The 27157-nt window shown below is 41.6% G+C and overlaps 1 protein-coding gene across 1 annotated transcript; it reads right to left on the bottom strand.

Annotated features, from left to right (window-relative positions):
• Window positions 1–807: 807 nt before the first annotated feature.
• FCRL4 (Fc receptor like 4) lies at window positions 808–26491 on the bottom strand. The gene is made up of 12 exons (XM_060142284.1): window positions 26431–26491; window positions 24478–24501; window positions 15643–15897; window positions 14367–14621; window positions 13654–13932; window positions 12554–12841; window positions 7318–7428; window positions 6149–6176; window positions 5322–5404; window positions 5053–5121; window positions 1022–1053; window positions 808–924 (listed from the first exon to the last, which is right to left on the bottom strand). Exons 1-12 carry the CDS (start codon window positions 26489–26491, stop codon window positions 808–810), a joined length of 1602 nt encoding a protein of 533 aa, XP_059998267.1.
• Window positions 26492–27157: the final 666 nt, after the last annotated feature.

Genomic DNA, 27157 nt, shown 5'->3' with positions numbered 1-27157 from the left:
TTATTTTAAAAGGCAGGGTTTGAAAAAAAAAAAAGACAGGGTTTGTCATCAGTTTGTACTAACATTTCCAATTCAAATTTAGGTTTTGGGGGTTACTTAAAGTTACCTACTTAACTTTTTAATTTTATATTTCTTCTCTCCAATGTTAAAAATCTTTGTCCCTAATAACATTAACATAATTAGCTTTTGCTTTTGGAAACTCAGTCTAGAGCCTGCTTCTTCAGGTCTTCTAATGATTTTTCAAAGTAGTTAATATAAACTTAAATACCTTTATCTGTAAACCACTTGGAATGGATTCTTCTGCCCGCAACTGAATCTTGACAGTGTAAACAGTGTAAGCAGGAGGGATGGGGTTATGCATTCCTGTAAAGTACACATGCAGCCACTCATAGTGAAACTAATTGATGCAGCTGATTCCCCAGTGGGAGAATTGTTGAAGATGTATTAAACAGAGACCTGAGTCACTTGGTCCTTTCTGTCTAGATGCAAATCCCAGTTCTCCAAAATTTATGCTTCTGTTTTTCAGCAGCAGTCCTTCTCCCGCCTTATTCCTTTCCCCTAAATCACACCCTAGGGAACACATTAGGTTAGGCTCAGAGCAGGTACACAGGCTCTTTTTTTAACCATGGACCCTGGTCATTTTAGTGACGTCTTTGAGGGGCTTTCCCATCACGGCATCAGAGTGGGTGAATCAGAAGTCCTGGGAGTGAATGCACATAGGCAAGAAGAACCGTGAAGTTGGAACTAGTTGGTCACTCTAGAGACCTCAAGGACTGCACTGAGCTGGGTCTTGGGATCAGGGACAAGTCACATGAGTAGGACATCCTTGTAATTTTCCATGATATCTTCATCTTTAGAGCCGACCTTTCCAGCTGAATCATCTCGGAGCTGTGTCTTCACCTCAGAGTAGACAATTGAGGCATGCTGGGGTGGAAAAAAGATAGAAGAAGAACTGGAAGGAGAAGGAGTATGGGGCTATAAGCAGTAGTGGGAGAGAAAACAGTCAGGAAATGAAACTCACCTGGTCCTCTAGAGATGTTCTGAAGGTATTTCCTGTGGAAGAAAAGGAAACCACTGAACTATGAGTATTGGATCCACTCAGAACTCAGTCTTATAGCTTATTTCCCAGAATCTGGGAGTCACTAGGCCTTTTGCATTGATTGTCATGTCTTCTCCTCCCTGACCCCCAACATGTCCTACAACACATGTGACTTTGTTTTACCATTTCTTAACCCAGCCTTCTGCATGTCCTTTTCAGGTTCCCTTAATACCACAGAAAGAAATCTTACTCCCTTCATTTACCAGATGTTTAGAGATAATTTCTCTCTTAGTTACAATTCTTGCCTCTCTTAACTTCCATCTTACCAACCTTGAAGTCCAACCCCTGCTTGTTCAGCAAGTTCCCACTAGACCTCTTCAAATGTCTGCTCTGTGAGAAAAATTCTCTTGCATTAGCATGTTCTGGTTATTGATTTTATTGCCAAAGTTTCCTAGAGATGGAGCCATAGTGAGAGAAGAGTTTAGCAGGTATGATTTGTCATATCCTGCATATTAGAAATTAAGAATTCAGAGAAGGTAGAATCATGAGAGCTATATATAGTAATTTTATGGAGAGATAGAGCTTGGGAAAAAAGATACATCCTGGAACTCTTTCGTTTTCATTATATTTTTACCATAGACCTTCTGGATTTACAGATCTTTTTAATAACCTGATAGAAGCTATGTACTCCCTCCCCAGAACAATAGACATATGCATGGAAATTTGCATAAAATTTCAGGGGCTTCATGCAAACACTGAGGCACTGGTAAAGAAATCTTGCTACAGATCATCAACACATAAAGTGCCTAAAATATAACTCGTCCACCAACAGAGTGCTCAGCTTCAGTGGTGTTTTGACAAATATGTCAAGGACAGAGTGTGAAGAGCAGCAACTGATCAAGGTGACTCTATAAGATGTACCTAATTAACCCAATCAAATTGGTGGCAGTTCTATCATTCAAAAGGTCCTGATTAGTGGGGATGGCTGAGAAATCAAAGTAACAGATAAAGCAGGTGTTCAGATGATGCATGTTAGTCAAATATAGCAATAGGCACTATATGCAGCAAATATTATAGCAAAACAGAAGACTTAGTCTTTTACTGGCTTGTGACCTTGTAAAAGTCCTTAACCTCATTTGTAAACCGTGTTCAGGATCACGTTACAACTGAAATTTCTACTAGGCACAAAAATACTGGAGAGGTGCTACAGGTAGAAAAGGCAGCTTACAAAATGGAAGAAAATACTTGCAAACCATATATCAGATAAGGGATTCATATGCAAAATATATAAGGAATTCGTAGGACTCAATAGCTAAAATAATAACAATAACCCAATTTTATAATGGGCAAAAGTTCTGAATAGATGTTTCTCTAAAGGAGACATACAAATGGCCAACAGTTATTGAAGAGGTTCTCAACATCAGTAATCACACAAATGAAAACCACAGTGAGATATCACCTCACACCTATTAGGATGGCTATCATCAAAAAGACAAAAGATAACAAGTGTTGGCAAGGATGTGGAGAAAAAGAAATTCTGGTACACTGTTGGTGGGAGTGCAGATTGGTACTGCTACTATGGAAAACTGTATGGAGGTTTCTTAAAAATTTAAAAATAAAACTCTCATGTGATCCAGCAATCCCACTTCTGAGTACATATCCAAGGGAATTGAAATCAGGATCTTGAAGAGATCACAGCACTATTCATAATAACCAAGATATGGAAACAACTTAAATGTTTATTGATGGATGAATGCATAAAGGAAGTATGACACACACACAGACACACACACACAATGGGATATTGTTCCACCTTAAAAAAGAAGGAAATCCTGTCTTTTGTGACAACACAGATGGACCTGGAGGACATTATTCTAAGAAAAATAAGCCAAATACAGAAAGACAAATACTGTATGTTCTCAAACTCATAGAAGCAGAGAGTAGAATGGTGGTTCCAAGGGGCTGGGGGAAAGGAGACTAGAGGTATTGCTCAAAAGGTACAAAGTTTGAGTTATGAAGGATGAATAAATTCTGGAGATCTACTATACAGCATAGTGCCTACAGCTAACTATATTCTATTGTATACTTAAAGCTCGCTAAGGTAAATCTTATGTTAAGTGTTCTTACCACACATCATCATCATCATCATCATCATCATCATCATCAAGTGTGTGGAAGGAAACTTTGGAAGATGATGTATATATCTATGGCCTTAATGGTGGTGATGGTTTCCTTGGTGTTAATTTATCTCCAAACTCATGAGTTGTATACATTAAATGTGCATAGCTTTTTACATGACAAAAAAAATAGTGAACTACTTATAATATGCTAGAATATGGATGAATTGCAAAACATTATGTTAAGTGAAAGAATCCAGACCTAAAGATTCCATTACATAAGATTCCATTTATATGAAATTATAGAAAAGCAAAACGATAGGACAGAAGGCAGATCCGTGGGTGCCAGGGGTGGAGCTGGGGGGAGATTAACTGCAAAGGAGCATGAAAGGATTTTCCGGGCTGTTGGAAATGTTCGACATCGTGATTGTGGTGGTGGTTCTGTGAATGGATGCATTTATTAAAATAATTTGAACTGTGCGTTTAAACGTAGAGAATTATATTGTATGTCGATTATACCTCAATAAAGCTGATTAAAACAATCAATGAGTAGATTAGAAAACAGAGTGCACCACACTAAGTACTGTCTCCTAAAACTTTAGTTCAGTTATGTGTGTGTTTGTGTGTGAGTGTGTGCACATTCACACTGCTTAACAGTACAATTTGTACTTCTTACTGCAGATAACAATAAAAAATATTTCAACACCCTTATCTAGAGCATTGAGAGTTCTGACTCATGACTGGTGGTGGGATTGGAAGAAAGCTGTGGGTCAGCAAGGACCTGAAATTCCCAGGTGTCCCCAAGGACAGATGTGGTCCACGTGGGAGACAGAACAAGCAGGAGTATGGTCACCTTGGGTCCTGTTCAATAGGGCCTCCAGGTACCAAGGGAATCCAGCAGCAGGAAGCTGGATGTGATTGACTGGAGGTGAGGCCAATGAAGGAGTCACAAACAACTCCTGGAATTAGAAATGCACCAGCTGTGCCAAAGGAATTTTAGGAAGGAGGGGTCCAGCAGGAAACCTCAAGAGACCACACATGTACCTTATACAGGGGAGTGCCTGCTTAACCATCTGCCATCCCAGAGAGGCAGAAGCCAGCTTCCAAAATACCAGCTGGAGTAACTCCTTTCCCACTCCTTTCTCCAGGCTAATTAGGGGAAGCCAACCAAAGAAACAGAGAGGCCAACTCTGCCTCGTCCTCCCCCTCATCCCTACCATTGCCAGCTTCCATTCTGAAATTTCCCTGAACTAGGAGAGGGGAAAGTTTTGCTTAACATCTTCAAACTAGGTGTTCTAGTTACTTAATAGAGACTATGACATAAAGTGTCCACCTACTGTCTATTGTCTAAGATAATGTTTTGTAAAAACTTTGACTGCCAGAATTTTCATCCTGAGTGCCCGAGAAGATCTCTCACAGAAGAAAGTTTAAACAGACAGTGGGAGACGGAAGATTTTTGTAATTAAGTCATGAGTCTTGCTTGTTCAGTATACTGGTTACACAGGGTTGTTATATGGATTAACTAAACATATACATACATATGTATATTTTTATATATTATAATGCATATATATCCTTATCACATAATAGGTGCGTTGCCATCATTCATTCATTACTTAAGGGAAATCTTTGTACATACACCTTCATGATTATAATATCTGTTAGAAGGATGTTTAATTTTTGTTCTGATCATCAGCAAAGATACGTTATGTAGTTTTCTGTGTTTGCCTTCTCTCTTCAGAATCTAAGCATCACACTGTAGGGATTTTTATCCACCTTGTTCACTGATTTACTCTCTTTACTTAAAGCAGTGCCCATCACATAGGAGGTGCTCAGTAAATATGTGTCAAATGAATGAATATAGTTTGCAGCAAGAATCTCTCCCCAGTGACTTACCTTCTCCTTCTTCCCCAGGCTGAATAATCTGGATCTGAGAATATACCAGGTCTCTTTCTTTGGGGTGCTCTGAGAACAAAAAAAAGCAACACTTTCTAAGCTGTCCCAGTCAGTGGGGTATGCTGCAGATGCTTCTTCCTAAGCAATTATTTATTGTGAATGTCTGGGTTTGGGATACTTAGGGAGACCAGGGGCCTTTGCCAGGCCTCAGAACAAAGTATCTCTCCCTGGCTCAGGCTGGGAGCAGTTTCCTACCAGGAAATCTTTACCATTGCCATGCAACTGCTGCAGCTCCACTGGGGCAGGGCACATGGGATGGAAGGACACTCCTGGGCCTAGGGTCAGGGGTCTCCTGCGAGGCACAGAAACACATGATCATCCTTGGAACATTATATGCACAAGAGTGGCATAGACAGAGACAAAAAGGAATGGGGAGAAGTCAGCAGAACAAGGCCAGAAGAGTCTCTAACATCATAGGAATGATGACCTCATAGATAGAATGGTCACTCTCAGTTGGTTAAAAAAACCCAGCCTCATCACCTGGAGGAAGTGTCCTCAAAGCATTCTATCTGGACAATTCAAGAAGAAATTAGACATAATCCATGCTCCAAGTCCCTGACTATAAGACTGAGGCACTGACACAGACAGAAGAAGACCATATTTTCCAAACCAAATTTAAAAGCACAAAATTTGATGAGTATATGAGCACATGTGGGGCAAAAAGAAGATTCCTAGAAACTGAGGTTCCTCTAGAAAGTCTAGAATTAACAGTCATTTTATACGTAGTTATAGTAACACGTTGCCTAACTATAGGACTATTTGCACCAGAAATATTCTGCGGCAACCTAGAAAATCTATAACCTTTGGTATCATCCATTCAGATAAATTTCAAATAAGAAACTGATCTAAATACATGCAAAATCCATTATACAAACTATTAGAAGGATTCTAGGAAGCTGTGATTGTGGCCATTTTAAGGAATGTGAAAACGGGAGTATCTAGACACAGGGACACAGAGAAATCACTTAGCCTAAACTTGCAGCCCCACAGTTCTGCACATTTTATTCTTGGGAAACCAGAAAGACTGAGGCCTCACCTGGTTGTGTCTCCCAGAGAACCGTCTCCTGCAAAATAAAACGAAGGCAGATTGTGTCAGCAGAGGGAGCTCATTCTCAAATATTTCACACACATGCACTGCCTAAGAGAGGTCATCAGAAAGTTATTTCAAACATGGGCCCAGTCCCATATTCTGATGAAAACCATGTGAAAAAGAACTGGACAAAGCATATAACTTGCTGGGGACAGGGCTACACATTTCTATGTTGAATATACAATTATTTGAGACTTATTAAGGTCCAAGGCTGTGTTGATCTACCTCAGGAAATACTAAATATAGCCAAATTTGTCTTTCTTGCAGAGTAGTGAGGGGCTGTAGCTGGTTTTCCAGGAACATCTGTGGTTATGCCCAGAGGAACCTCAGTTTCAAGCTCGTTAAGGAGACTCATGGTCAAAGGTCCAAGGCTCCCTACATTCAACCCAGTGCAGGGCACATAGCAGGTGCTCAGAAGGATCTGGTGAGTTGAGTTGAATTGAATTAAATTAAAAGACAGGGATGAAGGATGGGTAATTATACTAGAGCTGAAAAAGTTTCTGTGCCTGTCTTCTACACCAGGTTTCCTGGCATCTGAAACTACCCTGACCTGGGTTAAAGCAAGAAGCCTTTGGAAGCACATGACAGTACCAGGGAGAAACTCTCTCCACCATGTAGAGGGGGAGGCAGCGGCCTGACCTGTGGAGAGCAGAGCCATGGGAGCACAAGGTGCTCGTTTCAGGCTTTGACTCTGGGAAGTCTCTGAGGAAGAAGAAGGATAAAGATTAGCCAGCTCCCATTCTCAGTCATTTCTTCATAGGGGCTTCCAGTTTATTTTGATTGTCCACTTCTAGGGGAGGTAGGGTGGGCTGAAGCATCTAGTTGACCAGTCTGTTTGGGCCAAAGAAACTACCCAAGGAAACCGTTTAAAGTTTTTGAAACTTCACATTAAAATGTTTATTTCCTCCCTACCTTTCCACTTGAGGCTTTGTAGATTAGACTAGATACCTATTAAGGAAACTGCCATTTCAAGGAAGAGTATGAGTGTGTCTGTGAGCGCTGGGGTGGTGAGGTAGAGAACGGTGGCATGGCTGTTACTGAGGTTGGGATGAGCTGGGGTGTCTGAGGCAGGGACAGGGCATGGGCTCTAGCAAAAGGTAAGAGAGAACACAAACCTAGTCTCCTCTGGTGCCAGCAGTAAAACAGCAGGGCCACAGCCAGGAGAACGCTGAATATCCCCCCAGTGGTTCCTGCAGCAACAAGGCCTCTTCTTTTCCCTGGGGTGCCTGGAGGGGAAAAGCCTGTATGAGCCTCCAGGGGAGGGGTCTAGGGCCTGGAGCCCTGGAAGCTTTCCTCAGCTTGGCTGGGGCCTTGAGCCTGGTAGAGGGAAGAATCTAAAAGATGAGGACTCATGGGGGCCTTTGAGGACTAGGCTAGGACTGGTGTGGCACAGGAAGCAGGTTTCTACTTGTGGGCAGCACAGCCCTGAGCCTGCATGTGACAGGAAGTGACTCACTGTGAAGGGGTAGAAGACAAGAGCCTGGGTGGATTGTGGCAAAGGGGAGAAAGGTAGACAGCTCCCTCCACTGACCCCCAGACATCATTTCAGAAATTAATATTTGGGGGAAAATCTACATCTGCCTCTCTATCTCTCTATCTATTCTGTACTTTGGCCTTTTGGAAATTTCCCCTAGACATCTGGAAAGATGTTATGCGACAGCGGCTTGGCAGCACCTAACTTTGGAACAGCAGCCTGCCTGAGAAAGAAAGCAAATATCACCACTGATTAGGACACTAGCTGAACCAGCAGTAACTCTGAGATTGCTCTCCATTAAAAAAATATATTGGGACACCACAATGAAATGCCACCAGTTTCCTTCCTCATAGAAGCCTGAGTCTTTGAAGGGGAGGTGGGAAAGAAACTAATGGAAGGAATAAACTAAATTGTTGGGGAATTCTGATTTTTCCATTGGATCCATTCTCCAAGGCAAGGGTGTCCTCTCTCACCACTCCTATTCAACATAGTTCTAGAAGTCCTAACCAGAGGAATCAGGCAAGAAAAAAATAATAGAAGACCTCCAAATTGGAAAGGAAGAAGAAAAATTGTCTCCGTTTGCAGGTGACATGATCTTATATAAAGAAAATCCTAAAGACTCCACAAAAAATCTTTAGAGCTAATAAACAAATTCACTACAGTTGCAGGATACCAAATCAACATACAAAAATCAGCTGTGTTTCTATCCATGTAACAATGAATTACCCAAAGAAGAAATAAAGAAAACAATCCCATTTTCAATAACATCAAAAATAATACAGTACTTACTAGTAAATTTAACCAAGGAGGTGAAAGACCTGTATATTGAAAACTATAAGATATTGTTGAAAAAAATTGAAGAAGACACAAATATGGAAATATATCCCATGTTTGTGAATTGGAAGAATTAATACTGTTAAAATGTCCATACTATATAAGTCATCTACAGATTCACTGCAATCCCTATCAAGATTCCAATGGCATTTTTTACAGAAATTAAAAAATATATATTGTATGGAACCACAAAAGACACCAAATAGCCAAAGTAATCCTGCAACAAAAGAACAAAGTTGGAGGCTTCACACTTCCTGATTTCAAACTATATAACAAAACTAGAGTAACCAAAACAAATTGGTGTTAGCATAAAAACAGATACATAAATCAGTGGAACAGAATCAAGAGGCCAGACATAAACCCATGCATATACTGTCAACTAATATTGGATAAGAGAGCCAAGAATACTCAGTGGAGAAGATAATCTCTTAATAAATGGTGCTGGGGAAACTTGATATTCACATGCAAAAGAATGAAACTGGACCTCCATCTTATACCACTCACAAAAATTAACTTGAAATGTATTAAAGACTTAAATGTAAGACCTGAAACCATAAAACTCCTAGAAGAAAACATAGAGAAAAAGCTCCTTGACATTAGCCTTGGCAATGACTTTTTGGATATGATACCGTAAGCACAAGCGACAAAAGTGAAAATACACAAATAGTACTACAACAAATTAAAAAGCTTCTGCACAGCAAAAGAAATAATCAGCAAAATGAAAAAGCAATCTATAGAATGGGAGAAAAAACATGGAAATCATGTATCTGTTAAGAGGTTAATATAATATAAGGAAGTCATACAACTCCATAGCAAAAAACCCCTCAAATAATCCAATTTAAAAATGGACAAAGGATTTGAATAGACATTTTTACAAAGAAGGCATGCAAAAGTTAACAAGTTCATGAAAAGGTGTTCAACATCACTAATTGGGGAAATGCAAATCAAAACCACAGTGAGGTAGCACCTCACACCTGTTACAATGGCTTTTTTATAAAGTTTGTTTAGAATCAGAGCATAAGCAAAAACAGTAAAATTGGGTTTCCCTGGTGCCGCAGTGGTTGAGAGTCCACCTGACGATGCAGGGGACGCGGGTTCGTGCCCTGGTCCGGGAAGATCCCACATGCCGCGGAGCAGCTGGGCCCGTGAGCCTGCGCGTCCGGAGCATTTGCTCCACAACGGAAGAAGCCACTACAGTGAGAGGCCCGCGTACGGCAAAACAAACAAACAGTAAAATTAAATTTCAGCATTTCAGTTTAATAAAGCAGTCTACGTTATGGTGATTTAGCAGAACATAGGAAAGCAAGAAAATGTGTCACACTTACACTAAATTAAGGACGTTGAGTTATGTTACTAATGTATGCAACTTTAATTTTGTTTAACACTCTCTGCCAAAATAAACTTTATTCCCTATAACTTAAAAAGAAAAGAAGACTAGAAATAACAAGTGTTGGTAAGGATGTGGAGAGAAGAAAACCCTTATACACTCTTGGTGAGAATGTAAACCTGTGCAACCACAATGGAAAACAGTATGTAGGATCCTCAAAAACTTTTAAAAAATAGAACTACTATATGATCTAGCAATCCCACTTCTACATATATATCCAAAGGAAATGGAATTACTGTCTTGAAGAGATATCTGCATCCCCATGTTTATTGCAGCATTATTTACAATAACCAAGACATGAGCAACCTACGTGTCCATCGATGTATGAATGGACAAAGAAAACCTGGTATATATATATAATATTCCATCATGATGGAATGTGAATATGATGGAATATTATACAACAATAAGAAGGAAAATTCTGCCATTTGCAACAACATGAATGAAGCTTGAGGGCATTATGCTACGTATGACAAGTCAGACAGAGGGAAAGATCTCTGTCTCTTTGAGCTAAAAGATTGTGTCGAGGTTCAAATCTGGGCTGCCAGGTATAAGCTTTGTGACCATAGGCAAATTACCAAACCTTTCTGAGTTTCACACTCCTTTTCTATAGAATGGAGATGATAATATCTTTATTTTCTAAGATTATGACTATGATAAGCAAAAATGATATGTGTAAAACTTACTCATTCAGCAAATATTTATTGAATGCCTAATATGAGTTAAGCAGTGGAATAGGCACTTGGGATAAAATATGGTCAAAATAGAGATTTACCTTTATGAGGCTACTATGGGAGGCAAGGAAAGAGACAGAAAATGACTGCATGGCATGGCAGTTGGTGACACATGCTGTGAGGAAGAATCAAGCAAGACTTGGAGAGGGAGGGTCTTGGTGAAGAGCTGCTATGTTACATAGGGTGGCTGGGAAGGTCTCATTGGGAAGGTGAGTAAGGTCCTGGAGGAAGTGAGGGGATGAGCATGAAGATAGTGGGGAAGAGCAGTGCAAAGGCCCTGAGGTTGGAGTGTGACTGGAAGTTTTGAAGAAGAGACAGGGGGCCGTGGTGGCTAGAGTGGAGAAGGTGAGGAGACAGTGGTGGGCCATCAGGTCAGAACAGCAGGATAGCCAGATCATCAGGATCTGGTAGGACATTGAGAGGACATTGGCTCTCCCTCTGAAGGAGATGGGAAGCCATGGGAGGATATTGAGCAGAAGAGTAACATGATCTGATTTATGATTTAGAGAGTTCCTTCTGATACTGTGTTGAGAACAGGTTGTGTGGAGCCACAGGTGAAGGAGAAAATCAGAGTGTTACTGCAATCATCCAGGTGGCTTGGATCAGGTGGCAGCAGTGGAAGTGGTGGGAATTAGTCATATTTTGGTGATACTTTGAAGGTAGAGCTATCTGGACTTGCAGGTGTATTAGAGTTGGAGGATCTAGAGAATCCGCCTGCCAATGCAGGGGACACGGGTTCGAGCCCTGGTCTGGGAAGATCCCACGTGCCACAGAGCAATCAAGCCCGTGCACCACAACTACTGAGCCTGTGCTCTAGAGCCCGCGAGCCACAACTACTGAGCCCGCGTGCCACAACTACTGAAGCCCTCACGCCTAGATCCCGCGCTCTGCAACAAGAGAAGCCACTGCAATGAGGAGCCCACATACCGCAACGAAGAGTAGCCCCCGCTCACCACAACTAGAGAAAGCCCACACGCAGCAACAAAGACCCAACGCAGCCAAAAATAAAATAAATAAATTTATTTTTAAAAAATGTGATGGGGATCCAGTAAAAAGAAAAAAAAAACCTTAAAAGGGGTATCTGATGAATAGGTATAGAAGTACCATTGGAGTGAGGCAAGCCTCAAGGTGATGGGTTTGCGAGAAAACAGAATTAAAGAGAGTGAGTAGAGATAACTCTTTTAAGGGGTTTTACTGTAAAGGAAAGCAGGGAAATCTAGCTTTCCAGTAGTTCCTCCATAAAACTAGCTTTATTGGATAGCCTGGGATGCAACTGAACCTGAGATAGAGGATGAATTGAAGCCCCATAGAAACAATTTCTTTAGTCCCAGGGGAGCTGAGTGGGAACCTGGCTTGACCTAGTATGACTCCTTGGAGACAGAGGAAGGTAAAGATATAAGCTACGACTGTGCTATCCCAAAGGAAGGCTTATCTCCTCTGTGGACATAATGGGGCTCTGTATTTGCTCTTGGTACTTGTAAGTTTCCTGACCTGCATACAAGTTGGTATTGACACACTCTTAGACAAACAGTAATGGAGTAAAGGGATGTTTTATGTCTTTGGCCCTGTGGAGGATTACCAAAAGGAGAGTATAGTTGACGCTTAGGATGAAGGAGCTATACCCTACCCTAAAACACTGCTAATGACATAAGACGGCTGTTTGAGAGCAACACACAATGGATCAGCGTACAGGCACACAGAATCATCCCCAAGAGATGAAATGGCCCCTGGCCAGCATTCCCTCACTGTAGTACCTCCTTATAACCTGAATTATTGATATTTAATGGAAAAAAGTGAATATCGCAGTGGAAAATGGCAAAATGGAAATAGAAAAATTAGAGTCACAAAGATAGTGTTGGCTATGCCCACTCCTAATTTGAGAAATCTGAGAATAAATAAGGTCAATGGGGATTAAGACTTACTTCTCACAGAGACGTTCACCGCCTCGCTCTGGATGAGGCCGTAGCCATTGTCAGCTGTGCAGTAGTAGCCCCCTGCGTGGCTCTCCCTGGTAACAGGGATCTCCAGCTCTGCTCTCTGGGAGCGCTGACTTTTCTGCCCCAGACTCTCCCTTGTGTCCTCTCTGTGCCAGGAGAACGTGGTGTTCCCCGTGCCCTCAGCCACAGAGCAGACAAGGACAAGTATCTCCCCTTCAACCACCAGGTCCCCCTGGGGCTGGGTCTCCAGGAACACTCCAGACACGGGGATTCCTGTATGAACACAGACAACAGGTGAGGGCATGGTGAGAGGAGGACAGGGTTGGGATGTTGGACAGGGTCACTTTTTATGGGACTTTAAGATATACTCTTCTGCAGGTGTTAGCACTGTAGCTCATAGACTGTGGATTTGGGACCTAGAGTATCATTAAATGTGGTAACCTTTCCATCCTGATGCACAGACTCCAGGAGAGAAAAATTGGGTCTCCCTGAAAAATCATTTGGGTTTTATGTCCTGTCCTAGTTGTCAGTGTGAATTATTTTGACCTGGGAGAAGTAATAGCAATAGTGGCTATCATCACACTGACCTAAGCCACATCCGTTTCCAGAAGTCCTGCTTTGGTACCTAAGACAAGCTGATATTTATTGTATTTATCTTTGTGTGTATGTATGTCCTTCTCTTCTGCTTTACACCTCACACTGTTGTTACTGGTTAGGGTCCACCTCTGTGGATATGTGTCTTCTAAATAGTTTGCCCCAAGATCTGACATCCTAGAATCTGTCGATTCAGTAGCAGAGAATTTTGTTTCTTGTTTTCATTTTGTTTTGCCCAACTCTTGTATCTGCCTCCATGAATCACCTCTGTCATTTCAAGGTGCTAGAATTTCAAAGAAAGACTAAGTTTTTAGAGAAATAGAGGTGGAAATGAAATCCTGTATTTCTTTTATTATCTACCTCACTTCACAGTCTAAGCCTGGTGCCTCTGTCAGGATGAAAAAATCCATCTGTACTGGACAGTCCCTACCCTCACTGGGCCAGAAGGAGCAGTCAGGGGAGACGCCACAGCCCGGCTCTCCAGCACTCACTCTGCACGTCAATCTGAAGTGGAAGGCTGCGTTTGTGGATGCCGCTGGTCATGGCCCCACACCAGTATGATCCTGAGTCTTCTCTCCAGATGGCTGTGACCTGGAGTTCTGGGGACGCGCTCCAGTTTGAGAGGATGACCCCATGGTCTCTGAAGAAGACAAAGCGAAGCCGAGTGTCTGACCGCTCTAGAGGAAGCTGTGTTTTACAGCTCAGGTTTACAGAATTCCCCTCTGTAGGCTGGGAGTCTGTGGCTTTCAGCTTTGGACGTGGAAACAGCTCTAGAGAGAAGAGGTGAATCAAGTTCTCAGTATGAGGCAGGCTTGGATTCGCGGTTCTGGAAAACTTCAGACACCCAGCAAGACAAACTTATCGACCCCTCTATCACATTTTTCTTTCCCAGGATTATTTAAGTCAAATTGTTCCACTTTCTCTGCCTCTTAGAGGACGTGGTCTCAAATATTTCCAGAGCTTGTTATGATATCCACTTATATAGGGAATTCCCTGGAGGTCCAGTGGTTAGGACACTGTGCTTTCACTGCCAAGGACCCTGGTTCAATCCTGGTCAGGGAACTAAGCAGATCCCACAAGTTGAGCGTCACAGCCAAAAAAAACCAAAAACCAAAAAACACCACTTACATAGATCCCCGCGGATGCGCCCAATTTACCCTGCCCTGACATTGCCAAGCAAATTTGGATGAAATGAAGTGTTTACCTTGAATTCGAATATTTGTGAGACTTGTTCTCAATACACGATTGTTTTCCAAGGATCCAGTGCATTGGTAACAGCCACTGTTGTTTAAACTTGCTTGTGATATCAGAAGATCCAAGCTTTTATTAGAATCAGAAATAAGTTTTCTATTCCAAAAGTACCTCACAGCAGTCAGTTTCTCTCTCCCCCTTTTCCGGCATCTCAGAATCAACTCGTCACCTTCAAACACAGAATGTGGGGCCTGGAGGATGAAGGAGGCTGGAAACCACACACAGATAAGACGTTATTATTGAGGCACTCCTTCCTCTGCGCATCCTGAATTACAGAGATTTTTTTTTCTTCCTTTTTTCTCCCCCAGGATTTAGTCTCCTGACTCAAGCTCACTCATTTCCTTCCAAATCAGTTGACCTGCTTCAGATACAATTCCTAAATAAATCCTAAACACGTCTATTTAACCATTCAGGGACAGATTCAGAAATATAAGGATTCTAATGTGCAGAGGAAAAGCTGAGAGGAGGTGTGACCAAATCTCTGACGTCATTGATTACGGAGAAGATCAACACCGACTTGCTCACCAAATAACAGAACAGGAGTCGTCAAAGACGTAGTTCTTGGAGAAATACACTGGGAATTGTTACAGTGCATTGGAGTGCGCTATGCAGAGGGCTTATGGTCACAGATACAAATTCAGGGTCAAGGGACAGTGAATGCGGTCCACTCATGAAGCTCTCATGCTCTTCAGATTCTGATTACAGGCTAGTTCTATCCTTTCTCTCTGAGACGATGCAGTGAATGCCTGCTCCTATAGACCAATGCCTGAGGAGTGATCTAAATTTTCTGAAATAGAGAACGGACATATCCTAAGACAGGTGAAGACACAAGCCCTGAGGCTGGAGATTTCCCACCTCTGAATTCTTATTTTATAGCACTTTTCACTTTCTATTTTGTGCTTAGTACATTCATGTATACGTAAGTTCTCCCCAAGGAGGCTGTAGAGCCCTTGAAGGCAGGACCTAAGACAGCTTCACTTTTGAATCCCCTAAAACTAAAACTTCCTTCTTTAATTGTGTGTGTAAGAATGTCTGTTGATTAATATCAGACATTTAAACTCTAATGTCAATAGTAGTTTGAAAAACACTTATAGACAGTGAGGGAGGACATGAACCTGAAAGATCAAAGTTAGAGTAGAATGAAGGGCCTCAGTTCTTGGAAAATCCAGGGAGCTAAGATGTACTGCAAACCACTTCCAATGTTTTAACTAATTCACCTTCTTTCTCACCTGTAGAAAAAAGCAAGCGCACAGGGTTACTCGGGAGTGAGCCTGGGGCCTGGCAAATGTACTGTCCAGAATCACGAACCTCGAGGGTGTTTCCTTGGGTTTCACTTGGACGTTGTCTTCCAGAGTACCAACGGTACCATTTTATTTTCTCTGGTGCATAGAAGTGAAATCCATTGCAAGTCAGATTCACTCTCTCTCCACGGAAGACAGTGGTCCACGGAGGCTGGAGGGAAATCATGGATTTGGGTACAGTAGCTGGGGAGAAGAGAAATGAGTCTGAGGTGGAGGTGTCTGCAGTCCCCACTGCAGTGGCTTGTGTGGAGTGGACTGAAGCACCCAGCTTTGGTGAGTCTCTGAAAGGCCCCCCGGCGGGGCTGCTGTTTCCCCAGGTTTCAAGTTTTCCAGCTGTGTTCACCTTACCCAGGAGTGCAGCAACTGCTCTGTATACAATGAAGTCTGTCTACAGGAACAGACTAACCTTTCAGAGGGCAAACTCAGCAGGACCTACTCACCACAGAAGATCAGTGATGGGAGGCCCGCAAACCCCCTTACCTTTTCCAACAGGACCAGGTCCTCAAGTAGATTCCTCCTGAACTCCCTCCCACCTGGGCTCTTCATGTTACACACACCTCTCTAAGATGAGCATTTGTGTGGCATGGCCGTATGGTGGGGTGAGGGATTGTAGAGGGAGGGAGTATAGGAATTTGGGGTCAATTACTCAGTTATGGAAAAGGGTCCATAGTATGTTTTTCCAACAAGAAGTAGGTAGGGGAGGGGTGAGCAGGCTGTTGTCTGAAGTGAAAATTATATTGAAATAACTACAAAGAGTATGAGTGCTGGGAACTAGGTGCTTCTAACTCCCCACACCCCAAAGATACTCTTTCATGAAAATAAAATGTGGGCCATGCATAAAATCAGGCCTTAAGATCTTTGAATAATTAATGGACAGAAGCTGGAGAATGTAAGGGTAAATATCAATACAAATTAAAGATAAGAGGTTTAATTCTCCCTGTTGAAAATAAGGGAAACAACTTCTCCCTCTGTTTTTTTCTTTCAGAATTTCTTTCAAATGTATGTGAATCTTTATAATGGTTAAAAAGCCTCTTGCCAGTCTCATAACTCAGGAACATCTTTCTCAAGAAGGGGCCATCTTTTTTTTTTTTTTTTTTTTTTTTTTGCCGTACACGGGCCTCTCACTGTTGTGGCCTCTCGCGTTGCGGAGCACAGGCTCCGGACGCGCAGGCTCAGCCGCCATGGCTCACTGGCCTAACCGCTCCGCGGCATGTGGGATCTTCCTGGACCGGGGCACGAACCCGTGTCCCCTGCATCGGCAGGCGGACTCTCAACCACTGCGCCACCAGGGAAGCCCCAGGAGCCATCTTTTTGAAATGCAGACATCTAGGGGGATAGCTCCCCTGGATCCTGTCTCCCCATTCCTGTGGAAGGGTAAGCATTTACCTTTGGTAGGTACCTTGTTGCAGTATGCAAGACTACCTCCAGTCCTAAAGATATGAGATGTTTATTCTTCCTCTGGAAAAAAGCCAATAACCATGATAAATTTAGGATAAACTATGTGTGACAAAAGGTGCAGTCAAGTCCTCCTGCTTGAGAACTAGTTACTGTTTAATCTTGAAAACATGTATGTAATGGGCTGAATCCCCTTGGCAATATAAGAGTAAGAGATCCTTTTCTGTCTTTGCAATCTCTTGGCGGGTTGTCTGTGATGAGCATGCTTATTATGAAGCGTATGGTTTAATGCTTATTCAATGCTAAAAGTGTTTGCTTTCTTTATTACCTTTGTGGAGAGGATTTCTGGGTTGGGAGATTTTGTTTTTAACTTTATTTCCTGCAGCCATTACTGTGGCTCTTTCTTATCTGAGTTTATTTCCTGAGTTTTGTAGCTTCAAGGTGTGAGAGTTAGTAACTGAAGGATGAGTCTACCACTGTGGCATAAAAATTATTTTGAGCTGAAGGCATTTGAGAATAGATTTTATTTTTCTTTATTCTGAATTCTCTTATCTGCCTAAAAGCCAAGCCTGTGAAGAGTTCAGTTGTCATAAATCACCTCCCCAGGAGCAAATAAATGATCAGCTCTTATCCCCAGACACTGGAAGTTGGCACCACACCTAAAGCAGAACTTGTCACAAAACTAGCATAGCTCCCATCTATTCTCTTAAGGGTCCATTTATCTTTCCTAAAAATCATTTGTTTTCCAGTAAGTAGCCTTCTCACCTGCCCCTTTCCCTATCCAGATGTTATATAAGTCCCAAATTCTAACTGCCTCCTTAGTTTATATTTTTCTGTGTATTCCCGTAAGTTTTGAATAAAAAAATTTGTCTTTTCTCTTGCTAGTCTGCCTTTTGTCAGTTTAATTTGCAGGCCCTCATTAGGAAAACCTAAGAGGATAGAAAAAAAAAGGTTTTCTTCCTTGACATAATAAAAGTAATCACAGACCAAATTATTCACTATTGGAAACACCCACTCAAACATTCTTACCCCTTTAACACTACTATTTTCTAGCCTGCACAGAGATCAATGTTTTGATAGGCTAATTCTTCATTGTGTATACAATGAAAATTTATTGTAAAGTGATACTTCAGATTCTGCCAAAGATGCAGTAATTCATGAAGGTGGTAAAAGTGTTGTGGGACCACGGCTCTGTTGGCTCCCAAAGCCACTGACAAGTGTAGTAAAGCAAGATTTGTTAAAGTTGAAGAGGAGCAAACAATGATAGGGAAAATATTTGTTTGGCTTCTGAAAGTTAGTCCCAATGTCCTTCTGTTGAGCCTGTGGCCCAACAGCGGGTTTGAAAAACAGAAGCACTAACTTGCCCAGCCACGTGACACAGTTCTGAGTAAGGAGATGTCAGAGGAATAAAGCTAGGAGTGAACTAAGGGGTGAGGATTCTGGGGGAAGATTTTTCCTTTATGATGAAAGGAGAGAAGCATAGCAGGGGAGCTCTTTTGCAGTTTTAGTTTCCTACAGCTATCACATACAAAAAAAACAAAACAAAAACAACCACACAAAAAACAATATTTGATTCATGCTTTGTTCTACAAATTGCCTTGGTAATCTAAATTCTGTGATGTAGAAAATAAAACACATTATTTCCATTTGTATTGTCTTTTTTCCAAAAATAAAATCTCATTGTTGGGGATATGCAATTTACCATAAAATCATAAGTGGAATCAATTAAGTGTGTTTTTATCTTAGTACTTTTTATGCTCAGGTAAGGAGGACTGTCTGTATTCAAGGGCGTACAAGCAATTGTTTTTTTAAAGCTTGAGACTTTAAATATTCTTACCTTTTTCTGTAAGAACTGCCCCAAATATGCCTTAGAATTGTACCCAAATGTAATGGAAATACTCTGTTTGGGGGCAAAAACTGTAGAATAACCTGAACGCTTGTTTTAAATAAAGAAATTAAATGTTCTGTTCGATTATAGAAACATTCATGTGTCTCTGCAGACTTTTTTTCCTTTCTCTTTCTCTAGAGGTTTATACAGATATACTATGCCCCAGTGAGTACGGGGTTGTGTTTCTCTTAAAGAGAATAGAAATCTGCACTGTCTATGTTCCTGGGAAGCATCTGGGGTTAGGGAAATGGAGACTGGGCAGTAGGTCTTATACTGGAGGGAAGGGAGAACTTCTTTGGTGTGTGCAGCTTTATTCCTCACTGGTCCAAGTGAGTTGCCCCTGCTATGTACAGATGGCCCAGTGGTCAGGGAGAGACACATCTTGTCAGCATCTTTAAGAGGTTGGGACTGAGTCAGTGGGTTCTGAGATTAGCCACATCTACTAGCTGACACTCTCTGTATTTTATTTCTCCATCCTAGAATGTTTAACAAAACCTAGTCCAGTTAAGATCTCCTCCCAGTTAGGCAGAGATTTGTGGGAAATGGGTTGTAGCCACAGCACTGAGGGGGAGAATCACAGGCCCAGAAGCTGCAGGGGATGGTGTGCATCAAGGGGCAGTGGCTCCCACTGGCTGGAGCTGGCTGACCATAAGAAGCTCCCTGGTTGGGGGGCGGGGGTGGGCTGGACAAATCAGCAGGGATTGCCAAAACTCGTGGAGACAGCTCCCAACAGAAGGCTGAACTTTCTGCTGACCAGTAGGATGGGGGCTCAAAGTTATCATGATCTGAGCTTATTAATAGAGAAATGTCTACACAGAATGCTGAAGTTCGGGATGAGTTGGTTGCCCGTGGCTCTGTCAAGCTTGGGGGGACATGGGGAAGCTGGCAAGTTGGTTGCACCTCAGCCTCCCCCAATGAAGTAATGGCTTATTTCTATCCTTCCCCTCTCACGATTCTATGCATTCTGTCAAGTTGGCTAGAATCCCACATCAGGTGGGGACACCCCGTTTCCTTGAATTCTGTGACATGTATCCCAGCCCTGTCTCCAAGATCATCCAGCACGATGCCAGGTTTCAACCAAGAGTGTGACTCCCAAACTCTTAGGGTCAGAGTCCTAAGACATGTTTTCACCTGCCCGTAGTCCTCAAGAAAATGATGCAGGCACAACAAGGCCTCTTTCTACAAGTATTTGAGATACAGGATAGTTATTAAGATATCCAGAAACAACCAGACAAGGATGTCACAAAGAAAGAAAACTACAGGCCAATATCACTGATGAACATAGATGCAAAAATCCTCAACAAAATACTAGCAAACAGAATCCAACAGCACATTAAAAGGATCATACACCATGATTAAGTGGGGTTTATTCCAGGAATGCAAGGATTCTTCAATATATGCAAATCTATCAATGTGATAAACCATATTAACAAATTGAAGGAGAAAAACCATATGATCATCTCAATAGATGCAGAGAAAGCTTTTGACAAAATTCAACACCGATTTATGATAAAAACCCTGCAGAAAGTAGGCATAGAGGGAACTTTCTTCAACATAATAAAGGCCATATATGACAAACCCACAGCCAACATCATCCTCAATGGTAAAACACTGAAAGCACTTCCACTAAGATCAGGAACAAGACAAGGATGACCACTCTCACCGCTCTTATTCAACGTAGTTTTGGAAGTTTTAGCCACAGCAATCAGAGAAGAAAAGGAAATAAAAGGAATCCAAATCGGAAACGAAGAAGTAAAGCTGTCACTGTTTGCAGATGACATGATATTATACATAGAGAATCCTAAAGATGCTACCAGAAAACTACTAGAGCTAATCAATGAATTTGGTAAAGTTGCAGGATACAAAATTAATACAAAGAAATCTCTGGCATTCCTATACATTAATGATGAAAAAATCTGAAAGTGAAATCAAGAAAGCACTCCCATTTACCATTGCAACAAAAAGAATAAAATATCTAGGAATAAACCTACTTAAGGAGACAAAAGACCTGTATGCAGAAAATTATAAGACACTGATGAAAGAAATTAAAGATGATACAAATAGATGGAGAGACATACCATGTTCTTGCATTGGAAGAATCAACATTGTGAAAATGACTCTACTACCCAAAGCAATCTCCAGATTCAATGCAATCCCTATCAAACTACCACTGGCATTTTTCACAGAACTAGAACAAAAAATTTCACAATTTGTATGGAAACACAAAAGACCCTGAATAACCAAAGTAATCTTGAGAACGAAAAACGGAGCTGGAGGAATCAGACTTCCTGACTTCAGACTATACTACAAAGCTACAGTAATCAAGACAGTATGGTACTGGCACAAAAACAGAAAGATAGATCAATGGAACAGGATAGAAAGCCCAGAGATAAACCCACGCACATATGGTCACCTTATCTTTGATAAAGGAGGCAGGAATGTACAGCGGAGAAAGGACAGCCTCTTCAATAAGTGGTGCTGGGAAAACTGGACAGGTACATGTAAAAGTATGAGATTAGATCACTCCCTAACACCATACACAAAAATAAGCTCAAAATGGATTAAAGACCTAAATGTAAGGCCAGAAACTATCAAACTCTTAGAGGAAAACATAGGCAGAACACTCTATGACATAAATCACAGCAAGATCCTTTTTGACCCACCTCCTAGAGAAATGGAAATAAAAACAAAAATAAACAAATGGGACCTAATGAAACTTCAAAGCTTTTGCACAGCAAAGGAAACCATAAACAAGACCAAAAGACAACCCTCAGAATGGGAGAAAATATTTGCAAATGAAGCAACCGACAAAGGATTAATCTCCAAAATTTACAAGCAGCTCATGCAGCTCAATAACAAAAAAACAAAAAACCCAATCCAAAAATGGGCAGAAGACCTAAAGAGACATTTCTCCAAAGAACATATACAGACTGCCAACAAACACATGAAAGAATGCTCAACATCATTAATCATTAGAGAAATGCAAATCAAAACTACAATGAGATATCTTCTCACACCAGTCAGAATGGCCATCATCAAAAAATCTAGAAACAATAAATGCTGGAGAGGGTGTGGAGAAAAGGGAACACTCTTGCACTGCTGGTGGGAATGTGAATTGGTTCAGCCACTATGGAGAACAGTATGGAGGTTCCTTAGAAAACTAAAAATAGAACTACCATATGACCCAGCAATCCCACTACTGGGCATATACCCTGAGAAAACCATAATTCAAAAAGAGTCATGTACCAAAATGTTCATTGCAGCTCTATTTACAATAGCCCGGAGATGGAAACAACCTAAGTGCCCATCATCGGGTGAATGGATGAAGAAGATGTGGCACATATATACAATGGAATATTACTCAGCCATAAAAAGAAACGAAATTGAGCTATTTGTAATGAGGTGGATAGACCTAGAGTCTGTCATACAGAGTGAAGTAAGTCAGAAAGAAAAAGACAAATACCGTATGCTAACACATATATATGGAATTTAAGGGAAAAAATGTCATGAAGAACCTAGGGGTAAAGCAGGAATAAAGACGCAGACCTCCTAGAGAACGGACTTGAGGTTATGGGGAGGGGGAAGGGTGAGCTGTGACAGGGCGAGAGAGAATCATGGGCATATACACACTAACAAACATAGTAAGGTAGATAGCTAGTGGGAAGCAGCCGCATGGCACAGGGATATTGGCTCGGTGCTTTGTGACAGCCTGGAGGGGTGGAATAGGGAGGGTGGGAGGGAGGGAGATGCAAGAGGGAAGACATATGGGAACATATGTTTATGTATGACTGATTCACTTTGTTATAAAGCTGAAACTAACACACCATTGTAAAGCAATTATACCCCAATAAAGATGTTAAGAAAAAAAAAAGAAAAAAAAAAAGATAGATCAATGGAACAGGATAGAAAGCCCAGAGATAAACCCACGCACATATGGTCACCTTATCTTTGATAAAGGAGGCAGGAATGTACAGCGGAGAAAGGACAGCCTCTTCAATAAGTGGTGCAGGGAAAACTGGACAGGTACATGTAAAAGTATGAGATTAGATCACTCCCTAACACTATACACAAAAATAAGCTCAAAATGGATTAAAGACCTAAATGTAAGGCCAGAAACTATCAAACTCTTAGAGGAAAACATAGGCAGAACACTCTATGACATAAATCACAGCAAGATCTTTTTTGACCCACCTCCTAGAGAAATGGAAATAAAAACAAAAATAAACAAATGGAACCTAATGAAACTTCAAAGCTTTTGCACAGCAAAGGAAACCATAAACAAGACCAAAAGACAACCCTCAGAATGGGAGAAAATATTTGCAAATGAAGCAACTGACAAAGGATTAATTTCCAAAATTTACAAGCAGGTCATGCAGCTCAATAACAAAAAAACAAAAAACCCAATCCAAAATTGGGCAGAAGACCTAAAGAGACATTTCTCCAAAGAACATATACAGACTGCCAACAAACACATGAAAGAATGCTCAACATCATTAATCATTAGAGAAATGCAAATCAAAACTACAATGAGATATCTTCTCACACCAGTCAGAATGGCCATCATCAAAAAATCGAGAAACAATAAATGCTGGAGAGGGTGTGGAGAAAAGGGAACACTCTTGCACTGCTGGTGGGAATGTGAATTGGTACAGCCACTATGGAGAACAGTATGGAGGTTCCTTAAAAAACTACAAATAGAACTACCATATGACCTAGCAATCCCACTACTGGGCATATACCCTGAGAAAACCATAATTCAAAAAGAGTCATGTACCAAAATGTTCATTGCAGCTCTATTTACAATAGCCCGGAGATGGAAACAACCTAAGTGCCCATCATCGGATGAATGGATAAGGAAGATGTGGCACATATATACAATGGAATATTACTCAGCCATAAAAAGAAACAAAATTGAGCTATTTGTAATGAGGTGGATGGACCTAGAGTCTGTCATACAGAGTGAAGTAAGTCGGAAAGAGAAAGACAAATACCATATCTTAACATATATATATGGAATTTAAGAAAAAAAACTGTCATGAAGAACCTAGGGGTAAGAGAGGAATAAAGATACAGACCTACTAGAGAATGGACTTGAGGATATGGGGAGGGGGAAGGGTAAGCTGTGACAAAGCGAGAGAGAGGCATGGACATATATACACTGCCAAACGTAAGGTAGATAGCTAGTGGGAAGCAGCCGCATGGCACAGGGATATTGGCTCGGTGCTTTGTGACAGCCTGGAGGGGTGGGATAGGGAGGGTGGGAGGGAGGGAGATGCAAGAAGGAAGAGATATGGGAACATATGTATATGTATAACTGATTCACTTTGTTATAAAGCAGAAACTAACACACCATTGTAAAGCAATTATACCCCAATAAAGATGGTAAAAAAAAAGAAAACAACACCCATATAAAAAAAATAAAAGTAAATAAAAGATATCCAGAAACATAAAAGAGAAAGGGAAAGAAAAGATGGACTTACCAAGTGGTCCACTGACTGGAGGTGCTGCAAGAGAGTCAAGAGCAAGGCATCAGCACAAGGCAACGAGTCACAAACCATTTTACCGTGAGAGTTCACCCGCCCATTTTCGACTTCCGGCCAAATGGAGGAGAAACATGCCCAGTTCCACCCACCCTGGAGAAACAAGATAACGTCATGGCCAAAAGCTCAGGCTGCAGACTCAGGCAGAAACAGGTTTGAATTTTAGCTGTGTGGCCCTGGGCAAACTGCACAAAACCTCCAAGGCTCAGTTTTCTCCTCTGTAAGATGGGGGCCATCAAACTGACCTCATGGCCATATTTTAATGAGCTAAATTAGTAAGTCATCAATTAAGGTTGCTGTAATTGGTTTTTTGACATGACTGTGGCTGCTGCTGAGGCTTGGCTTCACTCTCTTCTTGCCTGGAGTGTTATTCTCCTCCTTCATTATGAAACAAAAGCAAGTTACCCTCACACATCAAAGCCCAGATAAAATCCCACCTCCTCCATGAAGCCCTCTGAGATGCCTCCAGGCTGCAGCACCCTCACTTTTCTATTGATTCAGAACCCCTCCCATTCCCGCTCAGTTGAAACTCATAACTGGACATACAGTATGGGGCAATGGTTAAAAGCACAGCTCCAGTGTCAGATTATGGGTTTGAATCCTGACTCTGCCACTTTGCTACTGCATGAAACTTAAGGCAAGAGACCGTCTCTATGACTTAGATTCCTTATCTGTAAAACAGGATTTATAGAAGTTCCAGCTCATCGATTGTTAGAGGATTGGATACATTAATACAATGGGATATTCTTAGAAGACTGTCTGACATAGGGCTCAGCAAGAATTAATTATTATCAGCAAGAATTAATTATCATTGTCCTATGATCCATTGTGTAATAATTTTCTTGTATTGCCAAGTCAAATGCTCTTTTATTTGTCCTTTGATTTCTTTATCAGAATGTCAGTTTTTGAGGGCAGAGGCCATGTCCTCCGTGTCCCTGCATACTCTGCATTGCCCCGCACCATGCTATGCCCCATATAGCCATTCATTCACTATTTACTGAATTCCCATAATGTGCCAGTCACACTAATAACTCTTCCTTTGTTTTGTTTTTTTTTGCGGTACGCGGGCCTCTCACTGTTGTGGCCTCTCCCGTTGCGGAGCACAGGCTCTGGACGCACAAGCTCAGTGGCCATGGCTCACGGGCCCAGCCGCTCCGCGGCATGTGGGATCTTCCCGGACCGGGACACGAACCCGTGTCCCCTGCATCGGCAGGCGGACTCTCAACCACTGCGCCAGCAGGGAAGCCCCGTACTCTTCCTTTCTTAATTGGAGTCTGGAGATATAGCTGAGAACAAGGCAAACGCATTTAACAAAATTCAGTGTACAAATGACTGACTGGTCTTTATTTCCCTAAGCTTGAGCTACTAGAAAATCAGTGTCTCATTTGGACAAATATTGGCAATCGGGAAGAAAAATCAAAGGGAAATTGTCTTATTTCTCCTCTTCTCATGTTCTTTGCGAACATCAGAGCAGGTTTGATCTTAGAATACAAGAAAGAAATAACTATTCTCAGCAGAAAATCATTCTACATCAGCTCGCGGTCAGAACATGGTCCTTTCACAAGGGACTCAGTTCATCTTTCACTCTTGGTTTTCATGATCTGTAATTAGAAAGGTAACCAAATTTAATTGTAGTTTTCTGCATGGAAAAATAAGCCCACTTTTGGGGGGTAAGAGGAATTTTTCATAGGCAATTAAAAGCAAACAAGGAACACATTACTAGAAATAATTTTTTCCCTCTCATTCCATTGTATCAATATCTTTCCCCTTTGTTCATTTTCTGCTGTTCTAAATGAGATTAAAATCCATTTTTTCAGCAGCACAGAGGAGAGGTCTTTTGCCTGTGGAGAGGCTCCGTTTTCCCAGCAAACAGAGGCTTCCCCCACTACTTACCGAGGACCAGCAAGGATGCCCACAGTAGCATGGAAGTCTGTTCTGGGGTCCTGAGGAGCATCTCATAGGAGACAGGCCAGTTCCCAGCGCTGGAGAGTGAGTTCAGCAATTGTTCCTCTGAGTACAGTTGGTTGAGTTAATGAAGTGAAAGGGGGAAGTAGGGGAATCTTTCTTAAAATACCGAACACTTATGTTACGAGGTGTAAGAAAATCTCAATGACAGAAGTCAATATATGATAAAAAAAATATTTAAGTACTGCTCTGATATATTGGTATGAATAGCCCCTCAAGGCTTTAGTTGTCTTATTTTCAGAAAGCTCCAGTCTCTGCCTTCCAAGGAAACTGCAACTTATTCTCTCTGCTACCAGACATCAGGTAAGACTGCAGTTCTGTTGAGATTCACATAATCCAAGGATGTGTCTAAATCACTCCTGAGCTGGAAAACTTCTCATTCAATACAGAAATGTCCTTCTCTGACCCCTGACAGACTCTGCTGGACCACCTCCAGATGACCATCTGTATATAATGAAGTATCTGAATCATAAGACAACTTGCACCTTGTCTGACATATATGAAAATATCCTGACTCATTAGTCTCAGAGGAAGCCACAAACTTTGGTCTGAGCAGGCAGCAACGAATAAATTATAGCCCCATCATGTTCTTCCTGGAGAATGGACTGTGAAATTTTTAACTTAAGGTCCTAGAAACCAAAATTTGCTAAAGAAA

The sequence above is a fragment of the Lagenorhynchus albirostris genome, chromosome 2, assembly GCF_949774975.1.
Source record: "Lagenorhynchus albirostris chromosome 2, mLagAlb1.1, whole genome shotgun sequence".
In the NCBI taxonomy this organism is placed as follows: domain Eukaryota; kingdom Metazoa; phylum Chordata; class Mammalia; order Artiodactyla; family Delphinidae; genus Lagenorhynchus; species Lagenorhynchus albirostris.
Note: the sequence above shows the minus strand (reverse complement) of the source record. Positions and strands in the feature narration are given on the sequence as shown.

What these genes read in the sequence shown, in the direction of transcription:
- FCRL4 (XM_060142284.1), bottom strand. Translation starts at nt 26,491, where the DNA reads ATGCTCCTCAGGACCCCAGAACAGACTTCCATGCTACTGTGGGCATCC. An exon ending in TCTCTGGGAGACACAACCAG is followed by an intron (nt 5,405 to 6,148) that starts GTGAGGCCTCAG and finishes TGTGCCTCGCAG; the next exon opens with GAGACCCCTGACCCTAGGCC. An exon ending in GCCTGGGGAAGAAGGAGAAG is followed by an intron (nt 1,054 to 5,052) that starts GTAAGTCACTGG and finishes TTTCTTCCACAG; the next exon opens with GAAATACCTTCAGAACATCT.